We start from the raw sequence: 26,525 nt of genomic DNA, 5'->3' as shown, positions 1-26,525 counted from the left end.
AGTAACACAGTATTCAATGCCTCAAAGACTCCATAGTAGCAATCACGTGCTCCTTCTCAGCTCTTGATTTTGTGCTTTGGCTGAGTTGTGCTGCCTTGCACGGTCTCTGGATCGTCACCTTCCTGGTGCAGTTTAATTGGGTCTCACACGGAATGGGTGTGTTTGGCCTCGGCCTATTCAGCAGAGGCCTGCTTGACATTGCTCATCAATGGCTCTGGAGACAGAGGACATCGCGTGCTCCCGTCGCAGTGTTAAATCTATTTCGGGCCTCGACTTATGCGAGGAAAAACTCAGTGGCATGTTGCTGAGCTAATAATGTTTGACCGCTTTCCCAGTGAGCCGCACAAGTGCTCCTTTGGGACCAAGAGAGAGTGCGATGCGGGCTAGCGAGAGCACTGTGGCATGACTCGACATAAATGACCTCTCTGTCGTTGCGTGCGATGGGTTTGTTTGCAATACCGGCCACATGTTTGACCATTACATAACTCCTTAGTTGTGGTCTGTAAATCATGGAGTATTTAGGGATGTTGGCGCAAGTGTGCGCGCTGATGTGTGTCTGCTTATTCGATTTCGAATGACAATTTCAACATCCATTAGTTTGTGTGCGACGGTGCCTTTTTTACTTTTATCACTGTCCCGGAGATTCTAAATAATGATCGCACGGTAGAAAATGATCAGCGTGATTAGTTTTGGTGAAATAATGATTCACGGCTCTTCTCTATTCCCTGTTTGTTCCGTAACTGCGTCTCAGTATGTGAAATGTGGGAGCTCTAAGCTAAATGAAAGGCTAATTAAAGGTCCCCGTCTGCGAAAACAGGCACGCCTTTGTCGCACTGTTTGCACAGGTGCTGTGCATCCCATGCTGTAATGGTGTCAGGTTTGTGCAACGCGCTCGTACACATACTAATATGAGGCAGTGTTCATACAGTTATGTGTAGATTTTATGTGGATTTCCATGGCCAACTCAACATGAGTACATCGAGTCACAAAACGCAAAAGTTCTCGGATGTTCCAGTTTGGCCGTGAACTGTACAGTAAACTAGTTGTCCTGTTCTTACTCATCTTTGCCTCACCTGCTGTGGAGAAGCTCAAGCAATGTGGAAATGTATCAAGATGTAATGTTTACCAGATGTAATGATTTTTAGCTCGACATCATCTTTTCTGCCAGAGAGCTCAGCTGGATGATTTGCATCCAGCTGTGGAGATGCCATGCATGGGTTAAATTAGTCTCGCTTTAATGCCTCGGCAGAAATGAAGTGAGGACGAAAATACTGGGTAATGCATGGCAGCATTACGTAGCAATCCCCAGATGTGATGTAAATATGTCGGCTTCGGACTATGATTGTCACACGCGACGGTATCATGTAGCGAGTGGGGAAAAATGTTGAAAAAATACTTAGGTGTGGCGCAGTTCACTCCACGTGACTGCGTATAGCACCTCCAGTTATGGGGTGGACTCACCATTGGCCAAAGGCAGTTGCCTGAGGCCCCGAGATTTCCAGGAAACCTCAACGTTTCATAGAAGTCATTTTGTTTTACAGCAATTAGTTTTGTTGCGCGCTTAATTCACACGCTTAAAAACACACACCTCAAAATGCTTAATTTATCATGCTCATGTTTCGATTGCCCTTCCCCTTCTCATGCAATGGACTAGCCCGCCTTCTTACTGTACTTTTACAGACGAGATCTTGTTGGCATATTAGTGAGTCGGTGTACCACACGTTTTGTCCGCTTGGCGTATCATCTCGCTAAAGCCATAAGCTTATTTTTCACTGAAAATAGCCGGCCACATGCTGTACACATATTACTGCAAGATAAACAAAAGTGAGTCATCTCACACACACACACACACACACAGTGTTGCATGACACACACTCACACACACGCCAACTGTTTTTTTTTTCCCATCAGTGCTCCGATCTTTGCTGCGCTGACCACCCACAATGCAACTACTTTGCACAAGCCCCTCGCCACAAGTCTCGTCGTGCCACCCACAAAAACTGTACCGACAAAAGCGTGTTTGTGCTGATGTGCTGTAAACTAAATCGCACGCATACCAGCCGAGCGGAGTATGGGTTCATAATGTCTTTGAGATACTGTAAGTATCATTTGGCGTTCGACTCGGAGCCTACCGTGGTTATGCATTTCCACCCATGTACAACACGGAGGCACGGACTATGGTTGAGGTTAACCAGATGAGGGCGGCTGCAGCGATAAGACATCATCTCACTCGGCCACGCAAACAACAGCTATGGGTTTAATGGGGATGACAGGTGAGAGCATGGTGGGAACTCACTAATCCTCCCACAACACTCGGATAAGTGTTGCACCTAACCAGTACACTGGGCCCTGTTACAAGTGTGTGTGTGTTTGTATATGCAGGGGCGTGGTTTAGTCCAGCAGTCCCACCCTGCTGCACGCGATGCCTGGGAATCCGTGCCTGGTGAGGATTTACTGAACTTGCTTTAGGGAATCCCTGCTTTCTGCCTCCCACATAGCAACACACACACACCCCATGCAAACACACACATACAAATTCATATCATACAAAACGCCCTTTCCACACGCGGATTCATCATTCACACACCTTCAGGATATGGAAGTGACACACCTGAATTTCATCAGATGCAAACGCTCACACACACACACACACACACACACACACACAATCCTCACTTCTTTTGTTTTGGTTTTTTTTTTTTTTTTTTTTGGAATGTCGCCCGTCATGAAAACACGACACCGTTTGATGTGCCAGATTAAAATGAACACTGTTTTATAAAGTAAGACTTGAAAAAAAAACTTTTTTAAAAAAGCATTCGATGCAGCAGGAAGAAGAGTGTACGTGCGTGCTGGCAACATATCAAGCAGCTTGTTTGGATTAGAGACAAGAGACATGAATTGAAGCAACAGGAAGGCAACCGCAGCGTCGTAACAAGCAATATTTCTTGCATCTGTCAAGTCCTTTAAAGTGAATGTTACAGACAACAGAAAGAATAAAAGAAAAGCTCCACAGTTTATATGAAACAGCCTCGGGTTGAACAAAGACGAAAGCCACGTTCCCACCAACCTTAAGCTCTGCTCCCTCGTATGCCCAACGCAGGCGTGGACAGATTCGTGTCGAACGTTGTGACGTCTGCAACCATCCATCCATTAAATGAATTTAAAAAAAAAAAGGCACAAAAAAATATCTTTATCGAGGCTCCATCTAAATGTGACAAATTGTGAGCAGTACATCACTTTAAGTGTACTCTTCCATTTTCGGGCTACCTACATTCATCCTTGACTGGAAAGTTTTCATTGAGTGAAATGTCACCCTGTATTATTCCACCAGGAAAAAAAAAACATGAAAAATTTATTTTATCGCTTTTTATATGGCACAAAGTCATTGGGGCAAGTGGGAAATAACATTCATATCAGCTGTGATTTTTCTTTGAGAATTTAATGTGGAGCAACTGATCTGAGATGCTCCCACTGGTCCTTCACTCGTGAAAACGGTCATAGATGAGATTGTGTGTCATAAGGCAAGACAAAATTGGAACTGGGAACGAGAGGCGGTGCCGCGCTTTGCATATCGCAGAGAGAGTTGATGTATCACAATGTCCTCTCCATTTAGTGGACATGTTTGATCATTCAAAAAGGGGACCTACAAAGTAACATTTTATTGATTACTGTAATATCGTCTCACTGATTGGGTATTCAAAAGTAAATAAAGACCATCATTGCCTAAGTTGGCAACTATGATTTGCATTTTGGTTGTACTTTCCCAAATCCAGTCGAAATATTTGGTTTCGAGTGCCGGGTTTTTAATAAAACCACGACGTTTTATGAATGCATCTTGTTGGTGTGAGGACAGGCTCATTTTTAAGCTTTGCTCTTGTACGATTGTCCGTCCTGGTCACTTTATCTTTTTTTTTTGTTTTTTTTTTGCGAAATGCACTGTTTGGGAACCAGGTTAGGCCTCGCAATTAAAGCAGTCGTCTGTATGTCATGTCTGCGAGGCGAGACCACTTCAGTAAGTTCCACTAAGAAGAAGAAGACAATGAAACTTGAAGCACGTTTGATTCACATCTGGCACACCCACTGACTGTCTTCTACAGTGCAGTGGAAGCCTCAAAGGACTTCTTCCTTCATGTTTTATTGTCCAGTGGGAACATGACTCTCAATGCCTTTTATGACGGCTCCCTCCTGGGCTCCTCTTTATCTTTTGCTCCCTTTCTGCCTTTTTATCTTCCAGAAAAGAAAAAAAAACAGCTTTTGCATTGCTTTGTTTAACTTTCGGTTGGTAGAACGGCGGTTACAGTAATCCCTGAATTACAACCCCGACGTTAACTTTCATGAACAATGGATATTATGAAATCCTGCGGGGGTGGGGGGGGTTGTTTTTTTTTTACACAAAAGATAACAAGCACAACGATTTCCAACATTCATTGTACAGTACATTAAACTAAACAAATACCCTTTTGCTACTGTTGAATTTAATTTACCACAGTGCACGAAAGAAAAAATATATGAAGAAAAAAAAACCCCATGCTATCTGTCCGTATCTACTGTCATATAGGTAACATGTTTTCCACTGATACCGAAGCTCCAGCACCATGTGCAAACCCTGGTAGAAAAAATAACCCTCAGAAAAGTGACTTTTAAACTGCATGGTGTTCCATAAAAATGCGTGTTCAAAGAGGTGCTCCACTAGAATGGACAGATTATATAGTTAGCTATTTAAAACTCAGAGACCACAGTAGAAATCGAGTCAGAATGACAAGACCACACACTTCTGTGGGAAAAGATGTTTGCGTCCCTACAGGATTTGTTGGATTCGTGAGTTCCTGAAACCATTTTAGGTTTTTTTTTTTTTTTGTTTGGTTTTTTTACCTTTAAGTAACAGCAAAGGGAGCCGTTGTTTGAAAGTTTCGAATTAATCAATGATATTTCACATTCTGTACTAGTATTAAGCTAACAGACTTTCATGAGATGAAATACGGTTTGGCTGAAGATTTTAATTTCGGTGTTTAATTCTCTTTTGTATCACGGGTGGGTGGACGCGATAGATGGGAGATAAATGGGAGTTCACTGGAGAGGAATTGATGAGTATGCCCGTTGCCCATCCCCCAGCTGCCATTGTCCACTTTGAGCACGGCACGCCAAAATGCTTCCACTGATTTGTTTGTACACATGATGTCGCAATGTTGATGTTTGGCTCATGTGCTTTGTCAGTAATTCAAAGCTGGATGAGTCATCAGGTTAGTGCAGCTCACTATGAATGTGTTGGCTTCCTCCGTCTCCAACATATCTAAGGGCGTTTTCTTTTTTTTTTTTTTTTAATCAGTGTGACTGAAACCTTTAAAGACATTAGGAAGCAAGCGCCGTGTCTCCAATGACACATCAGGTGTCCTCTTGGCTCACCCAAACCACCGTTGGGCAGATGCAAAGGTGTTTTGTCAGCACTAAATGGCTTTGCGGTGCCGGCAATAATTACTGGTGTCATGCAGGAAATGGATAGGCGGACCACAGAGCTTCAGCGCCACTTCCTGCCGCACGACAATGTGAAAGGAACGGGAGTTTTCGCAGTTTTTGTGACTCAACTGTTAACTTCTTGTGTCTAATTTTCCATGAAATGCTGTTATGTCTTCCTCTTCTCTACAGGTGTCTCTCCTCCTCGGTGCCAATCCCTTTTGACTTTTTAAAGGGTTTAACTTGGCAGGGCGCACATGACTTGATGGCCAGCTACTGCTGGGCTTGACACATCGTATTAGGGCCTCTCACGCTATCCTCAGCAGTGGTCTGCCATGTGTGCGTGTGTCAGTGTGGACAGAGAGTGTATGAAGGAGGGAATAGTCGGCCCAAAGTGAATGTAGTACTTCACAAAAATGACCTATCAACTGTTTACACACTCGCACACACAAACACACACACACAGGGTACAAATATAATAAAAGTGCAATACATCGTCAATTAAATTGTAATAATGCCACTGCTGCTTTTAACCTCCTGTTCATTCTCAAAGCTTGAGGCCAAATATTTCAATTTTACTCCACGCTTTGTCATGATCTCACTCCTGAATATTTATTCGAACTCGCTAATTTCCGATGTGGCCACGTTTTTGCAACTGTTCTGATGAGTCAAATAACAGATATGGAGCTCTAAATCACACGAGGAGACCTGATCTTAGTCACTCTGCTGATGCTTCCTCCATAACAGAAAAGTCTCTTCTGCAGGAAACATCCTGAATCTATTGCTCAGGCATTCCAGTCCGTGCTCATAAATCAGCGGAAAGCAGAAAAGGCTTGCCTATATGGTGACGTACTGTAAAGGAACAGTTGCGGCTCCAGAGAGAACTGTTTTGGAAACATATGTTCTTCTCATCCCTCAGACATCTGCGGTTCCACGGCGTGGAAATTGCATCCTTTGTTTATATTGGGAAAAATCTCTTTGATGCCTTCAAAAAAGGGCCTTGAAAGGCATTTATTTCAAGTCATGCATATTGCAACGCTATATGTTGCCATGAACACTATATTTTACGATATTCAAAGTGGTTAAGGCTTAGAGGGTCGGAACTTGTTGTTTTTTTACATCACGGCTATTTTCATGAACAGCATCATGATGTCTCCCTATTAATTGCTATGCTTTACTTTTTCTGAGAACGGCCTTACAGGTGTCTGCAGTTTATATCAAGTCTTGAAATTTTTTTCTTAAGTGTCACAGGATCTGCATGTGCGTTTCTTTGGCTTTTTTCAGGCACTTATTCCAAAATATTGAAATGCGGCGTCGTGAGAGGAAGACCATCCATATGCGCATTTAGTCGACTCATATTCACAGCCACTCAGACTCAAGTCGCATGTTGTCAAAGTTTTGAACACATCAACCTGTTTTTCACCGACTCAAATCAAATGTCGGATCGGTAAACAAACAAAAAGACACTTTAGAAGTGGTGTAAGGTTTTGTTTTTGGACATCAAGTGTATACAAAATCCTTTCTCTATAGACAAAACTTTCTCAATGTGAATGACAGTGGCTCGCCCTCACAGCGTCGGCCTATTTGGCAGACACTTCAACGTTTGTTTACACTCCGCAAAATGCTTCCGTTAGTTTGCGATGAAACGTAGCACGCGCGAATATGCACGCGCTGTATGCGGACTGTCTGTTGTCAGCATCACGCGAACAACAGAGGCCAGGAAGTGAAGTGGCATCCCCAGAACAGCAAAGCCTCAGCATGCGTGACTCCGTTTGCCTCTTATAGCATGCTCGCGTGATCCTACGATCGCTTCCCATCAAGCCCTCCACCTCCGATATCCTTCACACACACACGCGCACACACACTGCTGGGTGGTAGCACGAGTCGTGGATGTTCTCCCTCCCTGTGCCAAATGTAGTGATCGGACTGTTAGTAGGAACAGGGCGGGATTAGATAGTTGAGATGACATGCAAGGGGCGCAGATGGGAGAATGTCAAGTGGACGGTCACGATATGGACGAGGCGGACTTCAGCCCCTTTATGTCTCGCTCAGTGTCTTGTGCGGCTCACACCGGAATATGACGCCTCATACGCCGTGAGGAGCAATGATACGTTGTTGAGTTTTGAAGCTAACTTTCACCTTGGGTGAGGTCATCACATCGGGCAATTGAAATATGGTTGCAACAATGAACAACCCCCCCCCCTCAAAAAAAACAAACAAATCAAATATTGGAAGGGAAAAAAAATCATTTTTTAAGACATCTGCTTTCATATCAGCTCTGTGACTGAGCTCCCCTTGAGTGTACGTGATGAGGTGTTGGTAGAAGGATAATCAGATTACTGTTGAGTTAGCGTGTCACTTAATGAATTAGCTCACTCGGGATCCAAATTGTTGTGCGATATTGTTGGTGCGAGCCGCGGGAGGTGAGCGGCTTGATGCTTAAGAGCAACTGACAGGTCGACGCCCACTATGGTCGCTGGCCTTTAACTGTCAAAGGCGACGTCTGCGCAATTTCGCCGAGTCAGAGGAGAGACGCTCATTATAGATCAAGTCATTGAGTAGCATGCGTTGAGATCTTGTTGTCCAATTTTTAGTGATTTAATTTTTTAACAAGGATGCTGTTGACAGCTGTGTGGGGAGGGGGGGCACAAAAAGGGTGAACGTCCTGACCTTATGACACCGCTGCCCTAGATGACTATCCACACACATACAGAACGGACGCGCAGGCGCACACACGCACGGTGGACACACAACACCTCTGATAGCATCTACTGACAAGTTAATGGCAGTCATACATAAAGCATGATCAGCATCACGCCAATCACTTGATCCCCCTCAAGCCCCGACACATTAACCACCCCGTACCCTTTTAATTACACATTGGCGAGGCTCACCCTCCGGGGTTTCGTTTTGGCGTGCTACACTCCGAGAAAGCTTTTTGAGCATTTATTCAGTATCCTCGATATCCGGCATAGTGCGCTCTTTGTCTTCCCGAGGAAGACTACCCAAAATAAAGGATATTGAATCAATGCTCAAACGGCTGTGCGAATAGTGGAAGAGAGTTGTGGCAAAAAGAAAAATGACACCACTGTAGGAGCGCATTGAATTGCCTGACGAGTGAGGACTGCTCGCTTGCCAAAATGCTCCATGCAGAAGTTGGGAATTGGAGCACAGCTAGCCTTTCCATAGCATTGCGCGCTAAAGTCGTTTCCCCTCCCCTATGGATTCTGCCTGAGGGACCATCTGCCCAATATTTCCCTCAATGGGCCAAGACAATACCATAATCTTTTTAACAGATTAAAATAGACTGCCGTTCATTAATCAACTCTTTTTTTTTTTTTGAAGGGCTCGCTGTTTTTTTTTTCTCCAAATCTGTTGAATGTTGTTTATTGTGATCACAGAGAGAGCGCAAATTGCTTGCTGTAAAGTGGTTCTTAAAGTAGACAACGGAAGGAGGTCCATGTTTACTCAATTTAAAACACAAGGACCACCGTTACCTTCATGGAATTTCAAGCTATATGCACCTAAAACGTAACGCTTTTTTTTTTGGTGGTTATTTTCAGATCATACAGTATATTTATGTATTGTTATATAATATACTTACATCTGATTGGCGGGCTAACTATAACTAAAATGCCATATTTTAGATGATCTTTATTGTTCTAAATATTTGGTTTGATTCCAAATATATGCTCAGTTGATCTGGATACAGTCGACCAAACCAACGGGCACAAAGACGTAAGCGATTTCAAGCTCAGATTGCTCGTAAAAGTCATGATTGTGTAAGTCAAGAAATAGGAAGCTGGAACTTTATTGTGGCCAGGTGGGGTTCCTGAATGCAGCATTTATCGAGCGCAGGACTCCTTCAGAGAGCAACAAACCCACAAGCCTTCACATGAAAAACAAGACTCTGAGAATGCTATTTATAGCCGTACAATGCAAACACGCCATGCATGGGTCCATGTGGAGCCCGCCCTCACTCACTCTGGGCGAAAGGCGAGGTGCACAAATTTTCCATTGACGATTCTCCATCCCCCCCACCCCCCCCCCTTTTTTTTTTCTAAATAGCCGCTTTTGCAATGTGAAAATTTCATCCTACTATATTGCTGCTCATTTCAGATTCAAAACTTTAGCATGGTTTCTTTTTTTTTTTTGTAGCTTTTGGTATGTCCCGTCACACTTGCATTGAGAAGGAGACTAATGCCCCTCTATAAAATTCTCCCCTGGACCTCTTCAGCCTAATTCTGTGCATGCGATCTCTAAAAACAAAAGCCGGTGGCAAGATGCTAACTCGCAAGCTATGAACTGTGAGCCATATACTGTACAGCCCCTTTTTTGTAGCACGTTTGAACCCAAGGACTGAAATTTGACTTAAATACGGGCCCAGCGATGGCGTTTCCCTTGGTCTATCCTCTGTGCACATCGGCGTCAAAGTGGAGTCATTTTACCTCTGGGCGCCACATATCTCGGATAAAAATTACTCATCAAGGGTTTTTTTGGGGGTTTTTTTTATCCTCACTTGCATCCTGAGGGGCCGGGTCGTAAGACTGCCGGTGGAAGGAAGCAAATGCCTTCATGTCTCCAATTCGAAATACGCCGTTACGTTCATTTGAGTATAGTCAAAATGAAAAGCTTTCCTGCATAACAGGCTCGTGTCACGTAACACATGCTTGAATGCAGCCCGTACACCATTTCAAGCTGCGGCACATTCTCCCGAAGCTGCCGTCCAGCCGCATTCTGTTGCCTTTCCTAATTGTCTGTATAAATATTGCACCATGTTGCCCTTGTGTTGTGGTTAATTTTCCCCCCCCAAAGCCTGACAAGCTTAATTTAGGAGTGTTTTGACAAACCCGTAGCTGGTTCTGCCTGCGCGATACTCTTTCAGTGAGTTCATTTGACGACCAATTTTCACGGTGGAGAGACTTTGTGCTCGCATAAATCATGTGCGCCACAATAAGTCATGCTTTCTATTTCAGACGTAATTTGATGATGTTCATACCGCTCGACCTTAAGTTTGTGTGTGCATGGAGGGAGTGCAATTAGCCAGCTTACTGCCTTTGCAACACGTTTGCACTTTACATCCAAGTAAGGCTGATACTGACTGACTGAACTGGCCACAATTAGGTCCATCTGCACAACATCACGCTGAAAATGTAAATGGGCTGTTTATAATTATACCTGACTATAACGACACCTCAATTCATATTCTGTCAGGGAGGTATTTATTTAACCATGATGTGGTTGTAATTTGCATCGTATCGAGAGCTCTTTCTGATATTCTCTTTGTAACGCAACAAGCGATCAAAATATGACATAAAAATCCTTCACTACGATGCATTGCAGTTCATGCCGCTGCAAAAAAAAAAAAAAGAAAAACAACCCACCAAAGTTCAACTGGCGCTTTCCTGGCAGTGACATGGACGTACGGCAAGATTCAGCTCTTGTATTCGATTCTGTTCAATTGCACAGGTGTGCCTAAAATTGTGGCTACTGAATGTGAGTCACTTTCCTCCTGCCCAGCAGCGTGACTTGTCTGCTCGCCCACCAAAGTAGAGAAGTGGAAACAACTGCGTGTACTTCCATTTTCATGGCTTTGTCATCATCATAATCACTTCCCTCTAATTCTGGTAATGTAAACATGCAAACAAGACATTTGCCTCTCACTTGTGTTCAGCAAGGCATTGATAGATTGATTTTTTTTTAACCACAACACAATGTGTTGGGTTTTGTGCCATTTCACCCACCCAATTTACGTTACGTTGAACCCAACGGATTTGGGAGTATAACTACATTTGTATGCCCATAAAACCTAATGAACTAATTACTCCACCTTACTTTTGTTTTGGGCATGTTCCCAGCTCTAATGTGATTGCGACACATCACATAAATCTGGCAAACTCGCATGCGTGCAACATTCCTTGCTCTCGTTTTCTTTTCTTTTTTTTACATGGAGTTGTACAAGGTGATACAAGGAGACTGCTGCAAAATATATTTGGCATGGAAGCGCACAAACGGGTCAAACGTTTCCAACGTGAACTCCATCCTTGCCATATTCCTTTCTCGTCATGTGTAAAACAATTTGAATATTATTTTTGCTACTGTTGTTTTATAGCGAGAATTAAGCCCGCAAGCTTTTTTTAATAGTTGCTAGGGGGTGGAAAAGGTTGCAATTAAATATAAATTGCTTAGTTGGCAACACTGACTATGCTTTGCGGGAGGGCAGTCAGGCACTTTGTCAATTGAGTGTTTTGAATTTTCCATGTTCGTTGTTTGCCTCTTTTTGTGAATAATGTAAATCACTTTTTTTTTTTTTTTTTTTAAGATTACTCCTGTTCCCTAGGCTCTAGTCCCCCTTTTGTCTTCAAGCAAACACTTCAAATGTCTACTTGTGACCGGTTGATAGAATAGAATTTTGTTAGGTTCCCTTGTATGAAACAGGTCATTAAAATATTTAGTTTGGTGTGTTTAAAAAAAAGTGTGTGTGGGAGGAGTGGGGGTCAGGGGGCATCAATGGGGAATATTAAGTTTTGAGTTATGACCTAAACTTTCTCTGAGGAAAAAAATGGTGCTACCATTTGCGACTTAAACGAGAAAAACGTCAAACTGGTTTGCCTTGGATTCGAACACTGTGCTCTGCGGACATTTGAGCTGTGGTATAATGAAGTATTAGCTTCCATTACAGTGCAAGCTTAACCTTTTTACAGAGCAGCATTGAGCGCTTGCCAGCAGTCATCAATATTTAACAGCTGTTGCTATTATGAAATTCTTTATGGGCTAATGTGGCTCGCCGGCTTGCACGCAAGGCCTTGGCCGCCCGCCAGCACTCTGTCGGGAGGAAGGGGTGGGGTGGGGGTGGGGGGGAATTGACAGACGGCTCGCTCGCGTGACAGCCAACCCTTGATCGACCGTCTCTCTCTCTCTCTCTCTCTGTTGTGGATTTCCTGCCTACACACACACACACACACACACATTTGCAGAGAAGAGCGCTGAGTGAAGGGGGCGGGACTAGGCAAAGAAGGTGGCCTTCAGCCAACACAGGCCCAACACACACACACACACACACACACACACACACACACACACACACACACACACACACACACACACACACACACACACACACACACACGTGCGGTTTTTCCTCTCCTCACGCAAGGCTCGTCGAGGGGAGGGACTGCCGCGCCGTGCACGCATGTTCCAGTCCAAGGCGCTTCTTTACGAGCCAAACACACAGCTGAGCATCAGCTGCCAAAAGATGGCACCGTGCTGCCGAAATGAAGAGAAAGGCCAGACGCGGAGAGTGCTGCGCAAAAGGCGGCCAGTCATTTGCACGCAGTAAAAGAGGAAATAGTAGGACTCATAAAAGTTCACCAGATCATTCACAAACACAAAACTCCCACAAAATCAAGGGTGACCAAAATTTTGGCGAGAAGCTTGATAAGGTAGCCTCCTCAACCTACACATGGATTCAATTTTTAAACACAGTGGACACCCCGAGATTCAATTCTTTTGTTTAGGCCAAAGCAATATTTTTGCAAATAAAGCAATAAAAATATTGCTTTGGCACCATCTTGTGGCATCTTGGTACTAAGGAGCCCTTTTGTAGTGAGTTGTGGAGCTTCATTTAGACAAATGTAGTGATTTGGCATGACCTCGTGGCATCTTGGTGCCAACAAACTGCTATGTTTAAGTGACTTGAGAAGATTACATTTAGACAAATGGTGTGCTTTGGTGCCAGGAAACGATGTTGAAATGAGGAGAGGAGCCTCATTTAGGCATAAATTGGCCTGTGAAGTGTTAAGATTTTCATTTTGACAACATTTTGGGCATATTTGTGCCGCTGATCTATGTTGAACTGAGTTGTGGAGCTTCATTTAGACAACAGTAGTGTAGTAGCACCATCTTGGGGCTTGCCGATGTAGCTGAACAGTGTTAACGTGAGTTGATGAGCTTTATTTTGACAAATTGTGATTTGGAACCATCTTGTTGTCAAGGAACTATGCTGAAGTGGGTTGATGTGCTTCATTCAGGCAAATGTGGTACTTTGCCACGTTTTTCATGAAGGGAGCGTCGATTACTGACTGATTCACAACATATCAAACTGTGCATTTACTTTGGAGTCGGCCATTGTGTCTTTTCTCTATTTTGGGCTTTTACGCATTGCTACCTGTTTGCTCGTTGAGGGCCGGTGTTGCACGCACGGTGAAAGGTCAAGGTTAAAAGCGTGCAGCAGCTGGTGTTGTGTCTGCGAGCAGCCATGTATGAACACTTTTTCTTTGCTCCTCACTGCACATCACGGCGGATAGTCACATGGCCCCAAAGAGTGGACCTGTAGTATTCGCGACATGTGATGCGTGCCACCATTGTGCTCACGGCTTGCAAAAAACACTGGCGCAACAAGTCCGGAGTCATGCGACACTCCTCCACATAATGTCATGCCATTCCTCTAAGATACAAACGTCCTGTTGAAATATTCATCCGTGCGTTTTTTCGTCATTTTGTGAGATATTTAATTTTGACTGTCAGCTTTAATTAAAGCTTTAAGGACTTTCTCGTTTATGATGAAACTGTTTTAGGCCAAGTGTCTCACATTTCAGAATCTTGTCTTAAATTCTAATCCATTTGTCTCGAAACATATTTTTGACACTGATTTAAAAAATGTTTCCACTTTGTTTCTGGCACATCAGGTTTTGGAGATATTTTCATTTTTTTGGTTTTTAAGTTTGAGCGATAAAAGCTTGCACAATACAAATTTCTAATTTATAGCTGTGACGTTTCATAAAAAGATTCCACCTGTTGCTGAACCTTACCCTTGATTCATAAATTGTCATACTATTATGAAAACCTCATGTGCTACAGGGGAAAAAAACAAGGCTGGTTCGGAATCAGCACAAAACATTTCATTTAGAAATGTTACTGGCAGCTATGATTTTAAAAAATGTAGACATTTGTTGACCAGTGTTATTCTTTGACAGAAACCTTCCTATTTTGAATCCGCTGTGGTGCTGTACGACTCAAAAAAAAATCATTCAAAAAGCTGTCTTATAAACTTAACTGAATTAGTTTCAAGATTTTGAAGAGCTTGTTGTGAGATTGCATTGAACAAACATGGGCGAGGTTTGAGAAATTGCAGCAAAGCAAAGTTTTCTTGTTGAAATTACTCAATTTTATTCAAAGGATGCATCTGAATTTAGGTGATTTTATTTTGTGCAACCACTTGAGGAAATAAAACTGAGTAAATTCATATTTTTCTCCCTGTGGAGCTGAAACAGCCTCTAAAATCAAATATACAAAATCCAAACATTCCTCGGGTGTGCGTGTGCGTGGCATGTGTGTGTGTGTGTGTGTGTGTGTGTGTGTGTGTGTGTGTGTGGTCAAGTCAAATCACTTCATAATAATCTTCCTCCCATCACTTTTCCTTTCTACCAACAGGTGGCTAATTAACACGTGTTTAGTTTAGGTGGTAATTCTCTTTTCAAATGACTGTTTTTGAAGACCCGGGAGAGCTGTAGCTTTTGCAAAATTGAGACATCTTAATATTTGGCAGGTGGTCCTAATTTTTGGTGTATTCACAAGTGGAAGTGGAAAGACAGATCAGGGCGAGTTAAAAGAAGCCGGCCACGTTGGGCCTCACCCCTTGGCAGCGGCAACATCCCGCTGCTTGTCATTTCTTTCTTTCTTTTTTCTTTTTTTTGACTCTTTCCTCACACTTAAACGCTTTGACCATTACACACTCTGTTTTCCTTCTTCGTCCAGAGCGGGAGAAAATAGAGGCAAGAAAAGCAAACCTCAAGACGCGAGTCGCGATGGATGAAGGCCGCATTGTTGGCAGAGGAAGTGCCTATGCCGATAATTAATCATCCCGCATGTTTGTCTTTCCTGACGCTGCATCCTCTCCAAAAGCTGCCGTAAGAGGCAAAACAAAAACACACAAGGCGTTGACGGAGGAAAATTAAGATCTGTTAATTGATTCGTTTCCCCGTGCAATGATTTCCACCAGTTGGATGATGCTGCGGTGACTGAGGAGAATAGCATGTGTGTGTGCGCGCGCGCGCACGTTTGCTGTCTGACTGTGTTTGTTTGCATATGTTTGCACCTCGCTGAGGCGGTGACAAAATACTTTATTAGCTGGCACTTATGAGTTAATGAGGCTGCCGTCGTAACGAGGGGAAATAAAGCACTCCTATGTACGGGCACCGCTTTACAGTCAGACTACAGCCATTGCGGCTTTAAGGAAAATAACACAAATAAAGAGGTTAATTATGACATTAAACTTGGAATAAATAGCTAATAAGCAAACGGCTCATAAAGTAAGTGCTTACAGGGCACTTACTGAAATACCGAAAAATACATTTCAAAAATCTCCCACTTTTGAGGCTGTGGTTACCATGGTAACCCCAAAAAGGGGGGTTTTAACACTGGCAGGGGGATCATTGATATGAGAGTAATTTATTGTAAATTTTTTGTAAGGATTTTTTAATCCCAAATAATAACTTCTTTAATTATCTGCAGTGATGTTTTGAATTTGGAGATGGTAACGGGCATCTTAGGGGTTTGCAAGAGGGAGCGGCGCGGCGCGATGTGAAGCGCAGGAAGATGCAACCATTTATAATTTTTTTTTATAATGAGCCCGTGGTGGGTGTGGGTGTATATGTTGTGTTGCGTGACTAATCCGTGCCTGCTACAATGAGTGACGGAGCAAAGAGCTGATCTCTTGGAGTGAGCCACATGCCCCCTGACAGCATGCCCATAAGAGAAACACGCAAACATGTATCGAACACGCAACACACACGTCACCGATGCCCATGTGACCGCCCTGTGCACGCCACCCTCTCCGCGGGCTAATTGCGCACTCGTCTGATTGCATTGTAGGTAGAGCTTAAACATGTACAGTATGTTGTTTCAAACAGCAAATGGCAACAAGAAGATGGGAACTGTGTTCAAAAAGATTACGACAAGATTAGAATTGTCTCTCGGCTCTATTCTTTGCCCTTGGGGGATTGACACAAGGGCCCACTTTGAGCTCAAAAGGGGCATTTTTCATAAAAGAACCTTTAATTTAATGAAATGCCACCTTTCTGGGCCTGGAAGCGTTGCGTGTCCGTGTGAGAGAAATCCTCCGCAGTCATGAAATCCTCCACTGTTCTGTCTTGTTAGACGAGGGGCTCACCGGGCCCTAATACCCGGCATTAGCACAGCAAAGAGAGACTTCTACCTCATAACTCTTCATATGTATTCCACATGTGCTGTCTGACTTTGAGAGGATATTGGACAATTGTCACTCATAGTTAGCAGAAATAGAAAACAAAATCAGGTGTTGTTTCCCTCGCGTGACATGGCTCTTGTAGTAACAGACAGATGTGAGGTGTGTTATAGTAAATAGTCCGAAGGACCCCCACCCCCCCCCCCCCCCCCCCAAGTATATAAAACGAATGTCTATGTTTTCTTTTCTCACAGCAAATCAAGACAAGGCGCCCAGGAAACACAACAACACTGCATCCTCCAACCCCAACCCCGGCAGGAAAGAAAGTGTCCCAATGTGCACGGGCGTCAATGAAAGCGGCCTGCTCTTGGAGGTAAGAAGCCATTCACGCCGAATATATCCTTGTCAAAAACTGCACCAGGTTAAGTCTTAAGTACAATGCACCAGGATGGCATGTACTTTATTTTCCACAAACTACGGTACGCCCGTTTCCTGTAGTATAACATCACTTTGAGGAAAGGAAAAGAAGACTCGCGGATTAAGATGCAATTAACCAAACTGTTCAACCAAACCAGATCATTCCGTCGAACGAAGTCTCCTAGCTTCATGCTCAGGTCTAATGTGAAACTCTTTTGAGGGGCTACTGAAAATGAGCACACACGTAGTAATTACATACCCTCAAACAACTGCAACTTAGCACACGCAGACATGCAAAACACAGTTAGATATTCTCTCTGCTCTTTGGGGAGGGGGAAGACCTCATGGTTTGTAGTTGGGGATCTTCTCTTTCTTTTCTTGCTCTTAATTATGCTGTTTGTCTCCCAGTCGCCCTCGGTGCTGCCGGGCATGTTGCGGCACGACGTGCTACAGACCAAAGGTGCTCAACTTTGAATTTGCACATGCGATAGTGGGGACAGGAAGGTCGAACTGCGGGGGGGGGAACGCTGTTTTGTAAGACCCCCTTTCCTGCCTTCCACACTTCACGCTTATATGCCCCATTGGCAAGATCGGCAAGTATGAGCAAATTGGAGAACAGGAGGGAACATCTCGTGTGCGTGTGTGACCTCCGGCCTTTGCCCCGACCTCTTTTGCCTGGTTGCCGCCTTGCGTGACATAAGGATGAGACGGGAGTGTCGGCGCTAAAGAAGGGGGTGGGGACTCGTACATTTTGGCAACTTGAGCGGCCGGCGAGGTGTGTGTGAAAGTGAGCAAAAGACAAGCCAAAAGGCAGCACCCAGCCCGTCAACAGTAATCGGCGCAAACCCAAGATGTCCTTTCATCACTTCACCTTCCAAAATCTGAATCATGCATGTATTTACATAGCTCATCTTTAATTAAAACCGGCACTCCGCGGCTCCGTATGTCGACAGCACGCACGCAAGGACGACTATTCGCGCCATGTAGCCACGCCGATAAATCAGATCACCGTTTCACGCGCGAGGTCCTAATGATGACACCGATCATCGCAGCCCGACAACTATGAGCGCTCACGCACACACGCAGAGGCGAGCCGAGCCACTGATGCTTCTGTTAACGTGTTAGGTTGTCTCAATAGGATGGCGAACAAAAGACTAGATTGACCGTAGTGATGCGCCGCCTCCCGTTGCGTGACTCGACCTGCACGAGGGCCTCAGCGCAAACTGTGCATTAGTTGTTACGCTGATGGGATCCCAAGCGGGACAAGAGATCGTGCCGTGCGTGTGTCGCTCTTCGTGTTCGGCTTTGATTTTATTCAAAGGTATGTGTGACAGTTAGGTCCCGAAGTATTTGGCCAGTCGCGGGTTTTTATCATTTCGCCTTTGTGCGCCCCTACAGTGGATCTCAGCAAATGTAATGCTTGCAATGCTGATGATTCGTCTTTTCCAAGTCACGGCTGTGGAAAAAAAGCTCATCAAAACAAAGCTGACGGCGATCGGTCAAGTAGTGTGCTTCAAGTTGCCGAGCAAGTCCCAAATCCTAAACTTGGTCACTCGAGTCCTCCACCTCTGCCATGGAGGAATTATAGCCATTTCACGAGAGAGTAAATTGCATCATTTCCAATATTTTGCCCCTCTTATGTAGCTAAAAATCACACACAGAATTTACATATGAAGGTGTACCTAATGATCTGTCTGGAGGGTAGTGACTCGTCGAGGGGGGCTAATTGCTCTCAAAACATGGCCAAAATATTACGACTGTGAACATTTAGCACTAATTGCACTGTGCGTAGACGGCAGTATTTTTCATCTGAATTAGACTGGCGTCCCATGCCAAAGAGCACGATGGCTGTGATGAATGTGTGTGTTCCCGCTGGCAGAAGGTCTCTATTTTAATCCCGAACCCACCCACGCTGTCTTCATCTGGCTAAATCAAATGGAGCGAGACTACGTTGCCTCTCCTCGCCGGTCTCTCTTGCCTCCAAATCCAGTGGAGAGCCGACATCTAATTTTGGGCTCTGCGTGCGAAGGCCCTCCAAAGAGTTTCAAGGCAAAGCTTTTAGTCCCCCAAGGGCAGTTATGAGAGCCGGGGGCGCCGTAAACTGAAGATATGTTGCAGACGAACCAAGCAGCAGGTGCCTGTTTCCATTGCTTACATGCCTCAGTGTGCGAGAGAAGAAAACACACTCGTACGGCAGCCTTGATGGGGAATAAAAATATTCAAGTGTATCGACTTATTCTAAGATAAATTGTGTTGTCCAGTCAAGTGTCTATGTTGCAGGAGGAAGAAAAATAAAAGCATAAAAAATGAAAGGGTCAGGGTTTGCAAAAGTCCTTTAATGCCCAATGTACTGTGTGTGTGTGTGTGTGTGTGTGTGTGTGTGTGTGTGCAAACACATATGTATATATATATATATATATACATATATAGAGAGAGAGAGAGATTTTGCTGTGCATGTGATATTTTTCTTGATTAGTGTGTGAGCTTTTTGGTACATATGTGTGCAAGGGAGATTTGTGGTGTGTGTGAGGTTTGTGGTAGCGTGCGAGTTTTTGGGTGAGATTTTTTTAATGTCTGAGTTTCTATGGAGTGAGTGGGTTTCCTTGGTCAGTGTGAGGTATGCGGTTGTGTATTTCAGAGTAACGAGCGGTGACCAAAAATTCTCTCAAGCAAAGCTAGACTGTCAAAAAAAATGTTGGGTGAAGTCAAAATTTCAAAGCAGCAAACTTTGATTTGCAATTTAGGTTGAGCAATTCAACTCAGCGTTTCAAGTTTTGCTGTTGTGAAAACTTTCCTGCATTTCATCACAAAGAAAAATAAAGTTTAACAGAACGGTTGTAACTTTTTATTCGGTTCATCAGTTCAATAAGTTATAAGTAAAAACAACTTGCAAGCTGCCGCTAACTAACATTGTTGCCGTAAATGTCAGTCATTCATTTTTTATTCGATTTTCCAACTTAAATGACTGTTTTAGGCCATAAATACTTAGTTGTCTTCTTTTTTGTAATTGCTGCATTGGCTGGCGTGGAGATATATTTAAAAAATGGGCATGCAATTTGATCAAACGTTCCACGAGTGGGAACTGATGTAAAGCATGACTCCCATGTCGTTAGCGTGAAGGAAGCTGCTTTGCTGAGGCAATCGGATCACTGACACAGAGGCCGACAGAAAATTGTGAGTTCATACACACAACAGGGAAGACCTGCGTAGTCTCGCAGTAAAATAGAGGCGACAGACTCTGGCAGCGGCAGTCACGCAACTCAAGTAGCCTTGCCGTTGTCACGCAATCGCAGCTGCGCGCGGGCTCGCACGCGCACGTGCTCAGTGACACATCTCCTTCCTGCGCTTTCTTCTTCCTCTCCCGCTTGTTTTGCTCAGCTCTCGTCTTACTGCCCATCTGGCTGTACATTGACTGAAGCTTTGCTTTTGGTAAATTATGTTTTCATCAGCGCTCTACGATTGATGATCATATTTGCAGAGCACTTTATGACCATAAAGCGTGCCGCTAGTTTGTTTACCACTAAGCATAACAACATGTTTGGCGGTCTTTGAACATGAGGGATAGCTATCTCGTGCTGTGAAAAAGTCAATATTAAACTATCACACGGAATCTAAGATTGATATTTTCCGCACAACGTGTCGAATAGAATTGAATAAGCTCATATATGGGACGTTTTCAGGCATGTTTAGGCCACCAAAAATGCAATTCATATCATTAAACAGAACAATTCCAAGAGGGCCATCACACCATTTGCTGCTTGGGCTGTCATATTATTTGATTGATCCACTAACGAGGTATGGGGACATTTTATTGGTCATGTGTGTGTGTTTGTTGCAACCCTGCGACAGATACTCAGACATCCCAAAAGAATATTGTTAAATAAATCCCTTACAATTAAATAAAATGTTTGAAAACTACTTTTAGTTACTCTAATTAGTTTCTGTTTGAGAGTACATTTTCGCCGTGTTAGCGGCTATGCTAACTGGTCAAAAGCACACTTTGCTGTGTCGTAAAAGAGGAGATATTCCCCCAGTGTGGGACTAATAAAGGATATCTTATCTTATCTTATTTGGCATTTAAAATTGTATTTAGGAATCACTTTGTCTTCAGCTACATTTAGATTTTGTTCCAAGACAACAGCGCAACAAGTGTAAGTTTGTAAAATTTCACCGAAGGGGTCCAGAAAATGTCTTTCAATTCTGGAACGGCCCTTATACTGTATCTCACGTAGCTGATCTCTCGATGTGTGCCTTCTGGTCTTTTGTTTTGTGTTTAATTGCTTTAGGAGTGATTTGAGAGAAAAAAAAGACCCAGGTACTGTACAGGGAAATTCTAACGCGCCGCGAATGTGTTTGTGTGTGTAGTCTCTAACAGGATTTGCCCTGGTGGTGAGCAGTGACGGAATGGTCTTTTACGCCTCTTCAACCATTGTGGACTATCTGGGATTCCATCAGGTGGGTTGAACTTTTCTACCATTGTCGAGAACCGTATTGTACACAACCCTCGGAGCATCGAGTTTATCTGATTTACTCTCGTCTGACTCTGAAGCATGTGTCAGACAGAGGTCAGCTCCTCGGCCTGACTCAGCAAGTTCACCCTTCCCCTTTTTTTGGGGTCAGTTGCCCCCCCCCCCCCCACCATCCTCTTTTGCTCTTTTTCATCTCTTGCTTAATGAGCCAGCGTCAATTCTGATAACTATCTTGAGGGCAGAGTGAACACACCAAATTTTGGCTAAGAGGTTCCGGAAAGGTGAAGACCTCAGTTCCACTCACAGAGGTCTTTCGTGTGTGTGTGTGTGTGTGTGTCTGTGTCGGTGTGTTGATAAATCCCCAATGGTGATGCTTCCTTCCTCTCCAGTGGCCATATCAAGCCGGTCATTAATTATGGATGATATTCAACATGGCCTCGCCTGCCCCACGATGATGAAATCTCTTTATGGCCACAAATAAAGTTCCTATCGCTGTTTTAAATCCCAGATTTTGCTCCCCTGTAGCCAGTACACACACACACACGCACGCACACACGGAAGTGGTGTCTTGTTGTAAAATTGTGGCTGTACGTTGTAAGTTACTGTTGCCGTGGTATAGCATAGACATTATGGGTTTTCTTTTTTTGTTCAGCCCCACGTAACGATTTCCAAAGGCTCAACAACGACATGATTAGTATTTGGGCAGCAAGGAGGTTTAGCGGTTGTCACGTCTGCCTCACTTTTCTCAAGTTCCGGGTGTGAATATCAGCTGCTGGCGGGGCAGTTTTCCTCACTATTTCTCATTCATCTAAGAATAAATGGATGGATATTTCAGATATAGAAACTGTTTCTCATTCTCTCTTATTATGTTGCCTTGTTGTGAAGCGGTGCCGAAAAGCATCCCGGCATGCCGACCACTTAAGTGCGGTTAGCTTTTATGATCATCAGAGGCAGGAAATCACTGTTTATGCTTTCCAAAACGTCAACATGACAATGCAAATCGAGTCGTCAGAGTTCACAAAGCCCCCAAAACAGGTCCCCCCGTCGGGAGATATAAGTGCGGTTGACACTGAACAGTTGATCCTTCACGACCAACCCAATGAGTCTTTTCAAGTGCCCACAGACCATCGTGTTGTATTTCAGACACTGTCGACAAAAACATTCCCACAGACTCTCTCACAACAATTTTTTTTTTGTTTTGTTTTCAAGTCCCATAGTTTGCTTTGACAACATGTCATGTAATCTGGCGCCCACAATTGTAGTCAGAGGGGACACTTATCCCTAATATACCACAGGGAAGTAACAGACATAGTAACACCACAAAAGAAGACAAGGAATCCTCCAACGGCCTTTGATGGTATTTGTTACAGCCGCGGTTATCCTTTGAAGGGCTGCAAAATTATCACGTCTTTTCCTTTTCTTTCCTCTTTCTTTTCCTCACTCGGTTTTTTGAGCATAAACAAAAGTCACTCGATCCATCTGGTGTCTACCGGACTGCCGCTAGGGTACCAAACCGCAGGATGAGGCGCGCGCCGAGGAGAGGCAGACGATCAAAAGCCCTCGCGTGCCACCAGTGTGGAAATTATGAAGGGCGGGGGGCGGGGGGGGGGGGGGTAGGAGGCAGAGAGGGAAGAGGAGAAGGTTGAACATGCTAGTGAGGAATCTGTCAGGGAATGACAGAAAGCAAAGCAATTGCTGGAAAAGAAAAAAGAGAACGATGACGAGAGCGGGCTGGAGTCTGACTCAGTGTGTGTGTGCGCGCGGATAGGGAGGGTTAGCTGGACCGGACTGCTGTTCGGGAGCTGGTGTCACGCGATGTTTGACAAACACAGCTGCCCTCATTGGCCCTGCAGCTGCCCTCAACTCTTACTGTACTTTTAAAAAGCTGTGCAATTCTGTGACTTGCACCGACTTTGTTTGCGCTGCGCGAACCAAGTTAAAATATCTTAAGTGCTCTGGGCCTTCATGAGAGGCGAATCCTTCGCGGCATTGAGTGTAATCCTCCCGCCAAAACGGCACCTACCACACTTAGAAACTATTTCATCATCACACGTACTGTACTTGAGATTAATTATTTAAGAGTTATGTCATGGGCTTTTTTTTTATGTTCATTATAATAAACCAGCATTGTGTCCTTTGTGTCTTCCCTCTAGACTGATGTGATGCACCAGAACGTGTTTGACTACATCCACATAGATGACCGCCAGGAGTTCCGAAGCCAGCTCCACTGGGCCATGTGCCCTCGGCAGCACCAGGGGACATCAGCACATCAGGACGCCCAGCTTGCTGCAGGGACCGGTAGGCGATTTCTCGCAGGAGGAATCATCAGGAATTATCTACCTAGGCTCAAATTTCGATTCCGTCCATCACTTAAATAACGCAATGAAATCCATATCCATTCCTCTTTTACTCGGTCTCATTTTGAAACCTTCCAAAAAGAAATCAACACGCGCTCTGGTTTTGCATTTTAAGGTGACGAGTTTGTGGTGAGCAGCCTGTTCCACTCTCCAGAGGCGGGGGGCATTCCTCCTGAGCTCTCCTGCTTTCTCAACAGATGTTTCATAGCAAGGGTCCGATGCCTGTTGGACAGCACATCTGGATTCCTGGTGAGTGACACGAAGCACCGCGCCTGCTAAACTACACGGTAACTCGCAAACCCAGTCATAAAAACTCTCCTGGATGAGATTCAGGTGAATAAAAATAATATGATGCATCTGCAGCAGAAAATGTTCTTTTACCGACGTCTGTTCGTTTGCTGTAATGTAGAATTGCCGAGCTAAGAGTTTAGATCAGTGGGTAGACACGGCGATGGCTCCTTCAAGACACCGGTTCACGTTGTATCTCACAGCCTTGAAATGGAGATGCAGTGGGAAAGTGCTGGAGGTCAGAATATGGCTTTAGACCATTTTATCAGGGTCAGTAGAGTTTACCAAGTCCATTCTGGTTGACATTGGCACACAATGGAAACTCTCCATGGCAATTTTCTTCACTGGAAACATGTGGAGCGCCATGGTGAGCCAATGTTTAGGAATGTTTTCCTCATCAGTCCAAATAATTGCAGCAAAGACACAAATGAGTCATGCGTGATCAATCATCGCAAGACTTGAAAATGAATTGTATTCCCAACAGTGGTTGACTAGAGCCACGGTAGCGGTAAAGCTCTGTGGATGGTCCATCCAGTCTGACTGCGCCACCATGTTGATACTGCCCAGGAACATCTCAAAATGCATTCCATCAAACTGGAAAGTTGGAAATTCCTCATCTACTGCTTGGAACAGACAAAATAATAATAATAAACGGTATTGCATCACACTTCAAGTTTCCTTCTCGCAAAGTTTGGATGATGCGGACTTCACTTAGATCTCACAAGCCTATTGTAAATGCAAAACGTGGTTCCATTTTGACTTAAAAATAAACAACCAAATAAACAAACCAAACTTTTTTTTTTTAATTCTGGGATGAGATTTGGCAGTTTGGTTGTGTGTAGGCTCTTTTGTGGTACACGGAGAATGCCATTTCCCATTTTTCTTTGGAGTGGCCGACTTGCAGGAAGACATCAACACATGTTCCCTTTGACTAACTAACCACCGGACAAACGATCAAAACACGACACTGCAGCCATATTATGCTTGCAGTATCCAGTAGCAGAAGAGGACCATTCCTTTATAAGCAGAAAAAAAAACTTGAAAGGTCTGTGCTGCCATTAATTTGAACTTGGAAATCATTCCAATTTCCATTTTATTTTGAACCTCCACAAGAAAGTCCTTATTGCGTAGTCCTTACAGACTGAGACACTGCTGCCCTCATAATGATGATCAATGCAAAAGAAGCACATAATCATAGACCTGCCTAAAAGTATGACTTTTAGATGCGCTCTGATGTTCAAACCGCTAAATCCTTCCTGTCTCCTGCCTCCAGACAATGCAGTTTCAGGGTCGGCTGAAGTTTCTCCAAGGACAGAAAAAGAAGTCCGCCTCCGGGGCTCCGGTTCCTCCCCAGCTGGCTCTCTTCTGCATAGCTGTACCCCTTTTACTGCCCTCCATTACCGAAATGAAAATGAAGAACATGTTAATGCGAGGAAAGAACAAGAGCGGAGGAGGGATTATCTCGGCACTAGAGCACGGGTAAGTTACCCAAGTGTACATTTGAACATTCAAAGGGCTTCGTGCTGTTCATTCACATAACCAATGCGTATCTTAGCGGGGGTGTAGGAATTAAAGGTCAAGCTTTCAACACTAACTTGATGTCCGAGCTCCACTTTCACAGATCCTGATTTTTTTTTTTTTTTTATACATTCTGGCAACTTATTTTGAGTCCTGGAAAATAACACAATTTGTCACACAAAAGTCCCCTGCTTCAATGCAGATGACTTTAGAATTATGAAGTTTCATTGTCAAACAGTCCAGGATGCGTCCCCATGTGGACAAGTGGTACAGAAAATGGATGGATCGAACATGAACCTCCACAAGAATTTGCCCATTTCAAAATGTGTTGCTTTCTCCGGTCAAAATTACAAGACCGTTTATTATTAAGCATGCACTAAAAACTGGACAAATATACAGAAAATATAATATTAAGGAATTAAATAGTGCAATATAATTCTCATAGACAACATAAACATATACAGTACACAAATAAAAAATAACCCCCATTTGCCATATACGCTTGTTAAAATTCACTACAAGGGCCTGCTAATGCACTAGCATGCTAACGATATTATGCTAGCGGACAAGCGCTAGCATGATAGAGGTCTAACGATAGCTTACTACTTACAACAGTAAGAATGCAAATTATTGCAAATGTAAAACATGTAAAAAGCTTCTTCCAGTTAAGTTGAGAATTTGATTCCGTTTTTTTTAGATTGTAGTGCATTAATCCACAAACATGCACGCCTGGCCATCACTGATCTAGTGGTTGAGGATGTTTATTCTGTTTTCAATTTTCTGACACGACACTCGGAAAAGATGAGTCACATTTTGAACGAC

At 43.9% G+C, this 26,525-nt stretch overlaps 1 protein-coding gene across 1 annotated transcript in view; it reads left to right on the top strand.

Moving 5' to 3' along the window:
- ahrra (aryl-hydrocarbon receptor repressor a) overlaps positions 1 to 26,525 on the top strand; it is a 53,191-nt gene that overhangs the window by 22,952 nt on the left and 3,714 nt on the right. Inside the window, exons 4-8 of the mRNA XM_086101631.1 lie at positions 16,909 to 17,027; positions 21,437 to 21,526; positions 23,694 to 23,838; positions 24,013 to 24,146; positions 25,459 to 25,664. Coding sequence (XP_085957757.1) covers positions 16,909 to 17,027; positions 21,437 to 21,526; positions 23,694 to 23,838; positions 24,013 to 24,146; positions 25,459 to 25,664 — 694 coding nt within the window. The remainder of the gene's footprint in view (positions 1 to 16,908; positions 17,028 to 21,436; positions 21,527 to 23,693; positions 23,839 to 24,012; positions 24,147 to 25,458; positions 25,665 to 26,525) is intronic.

The sequence above is a fragment of the Hippocampus guttulatus genome, chromosome 21 (genome assembly GCF_054856545.1).
Source record: "Hippocampus guttulatus isolate MCC_2025c chromosome 21, RoL_Hgut_1.0, whole genome shotgun sequence".
NCBI lineage: Eukaryota > Metazoa > Chordata > Actinopteri > Syngnathiformes > Syngnathidae > Hippocampus > Hippocampus guttulatus.
The sequence above is the reverse complement of the archived record's forward strand: the minus strand, read 5'-3'. Positions and strand labels throughout refer to the sequence as shown.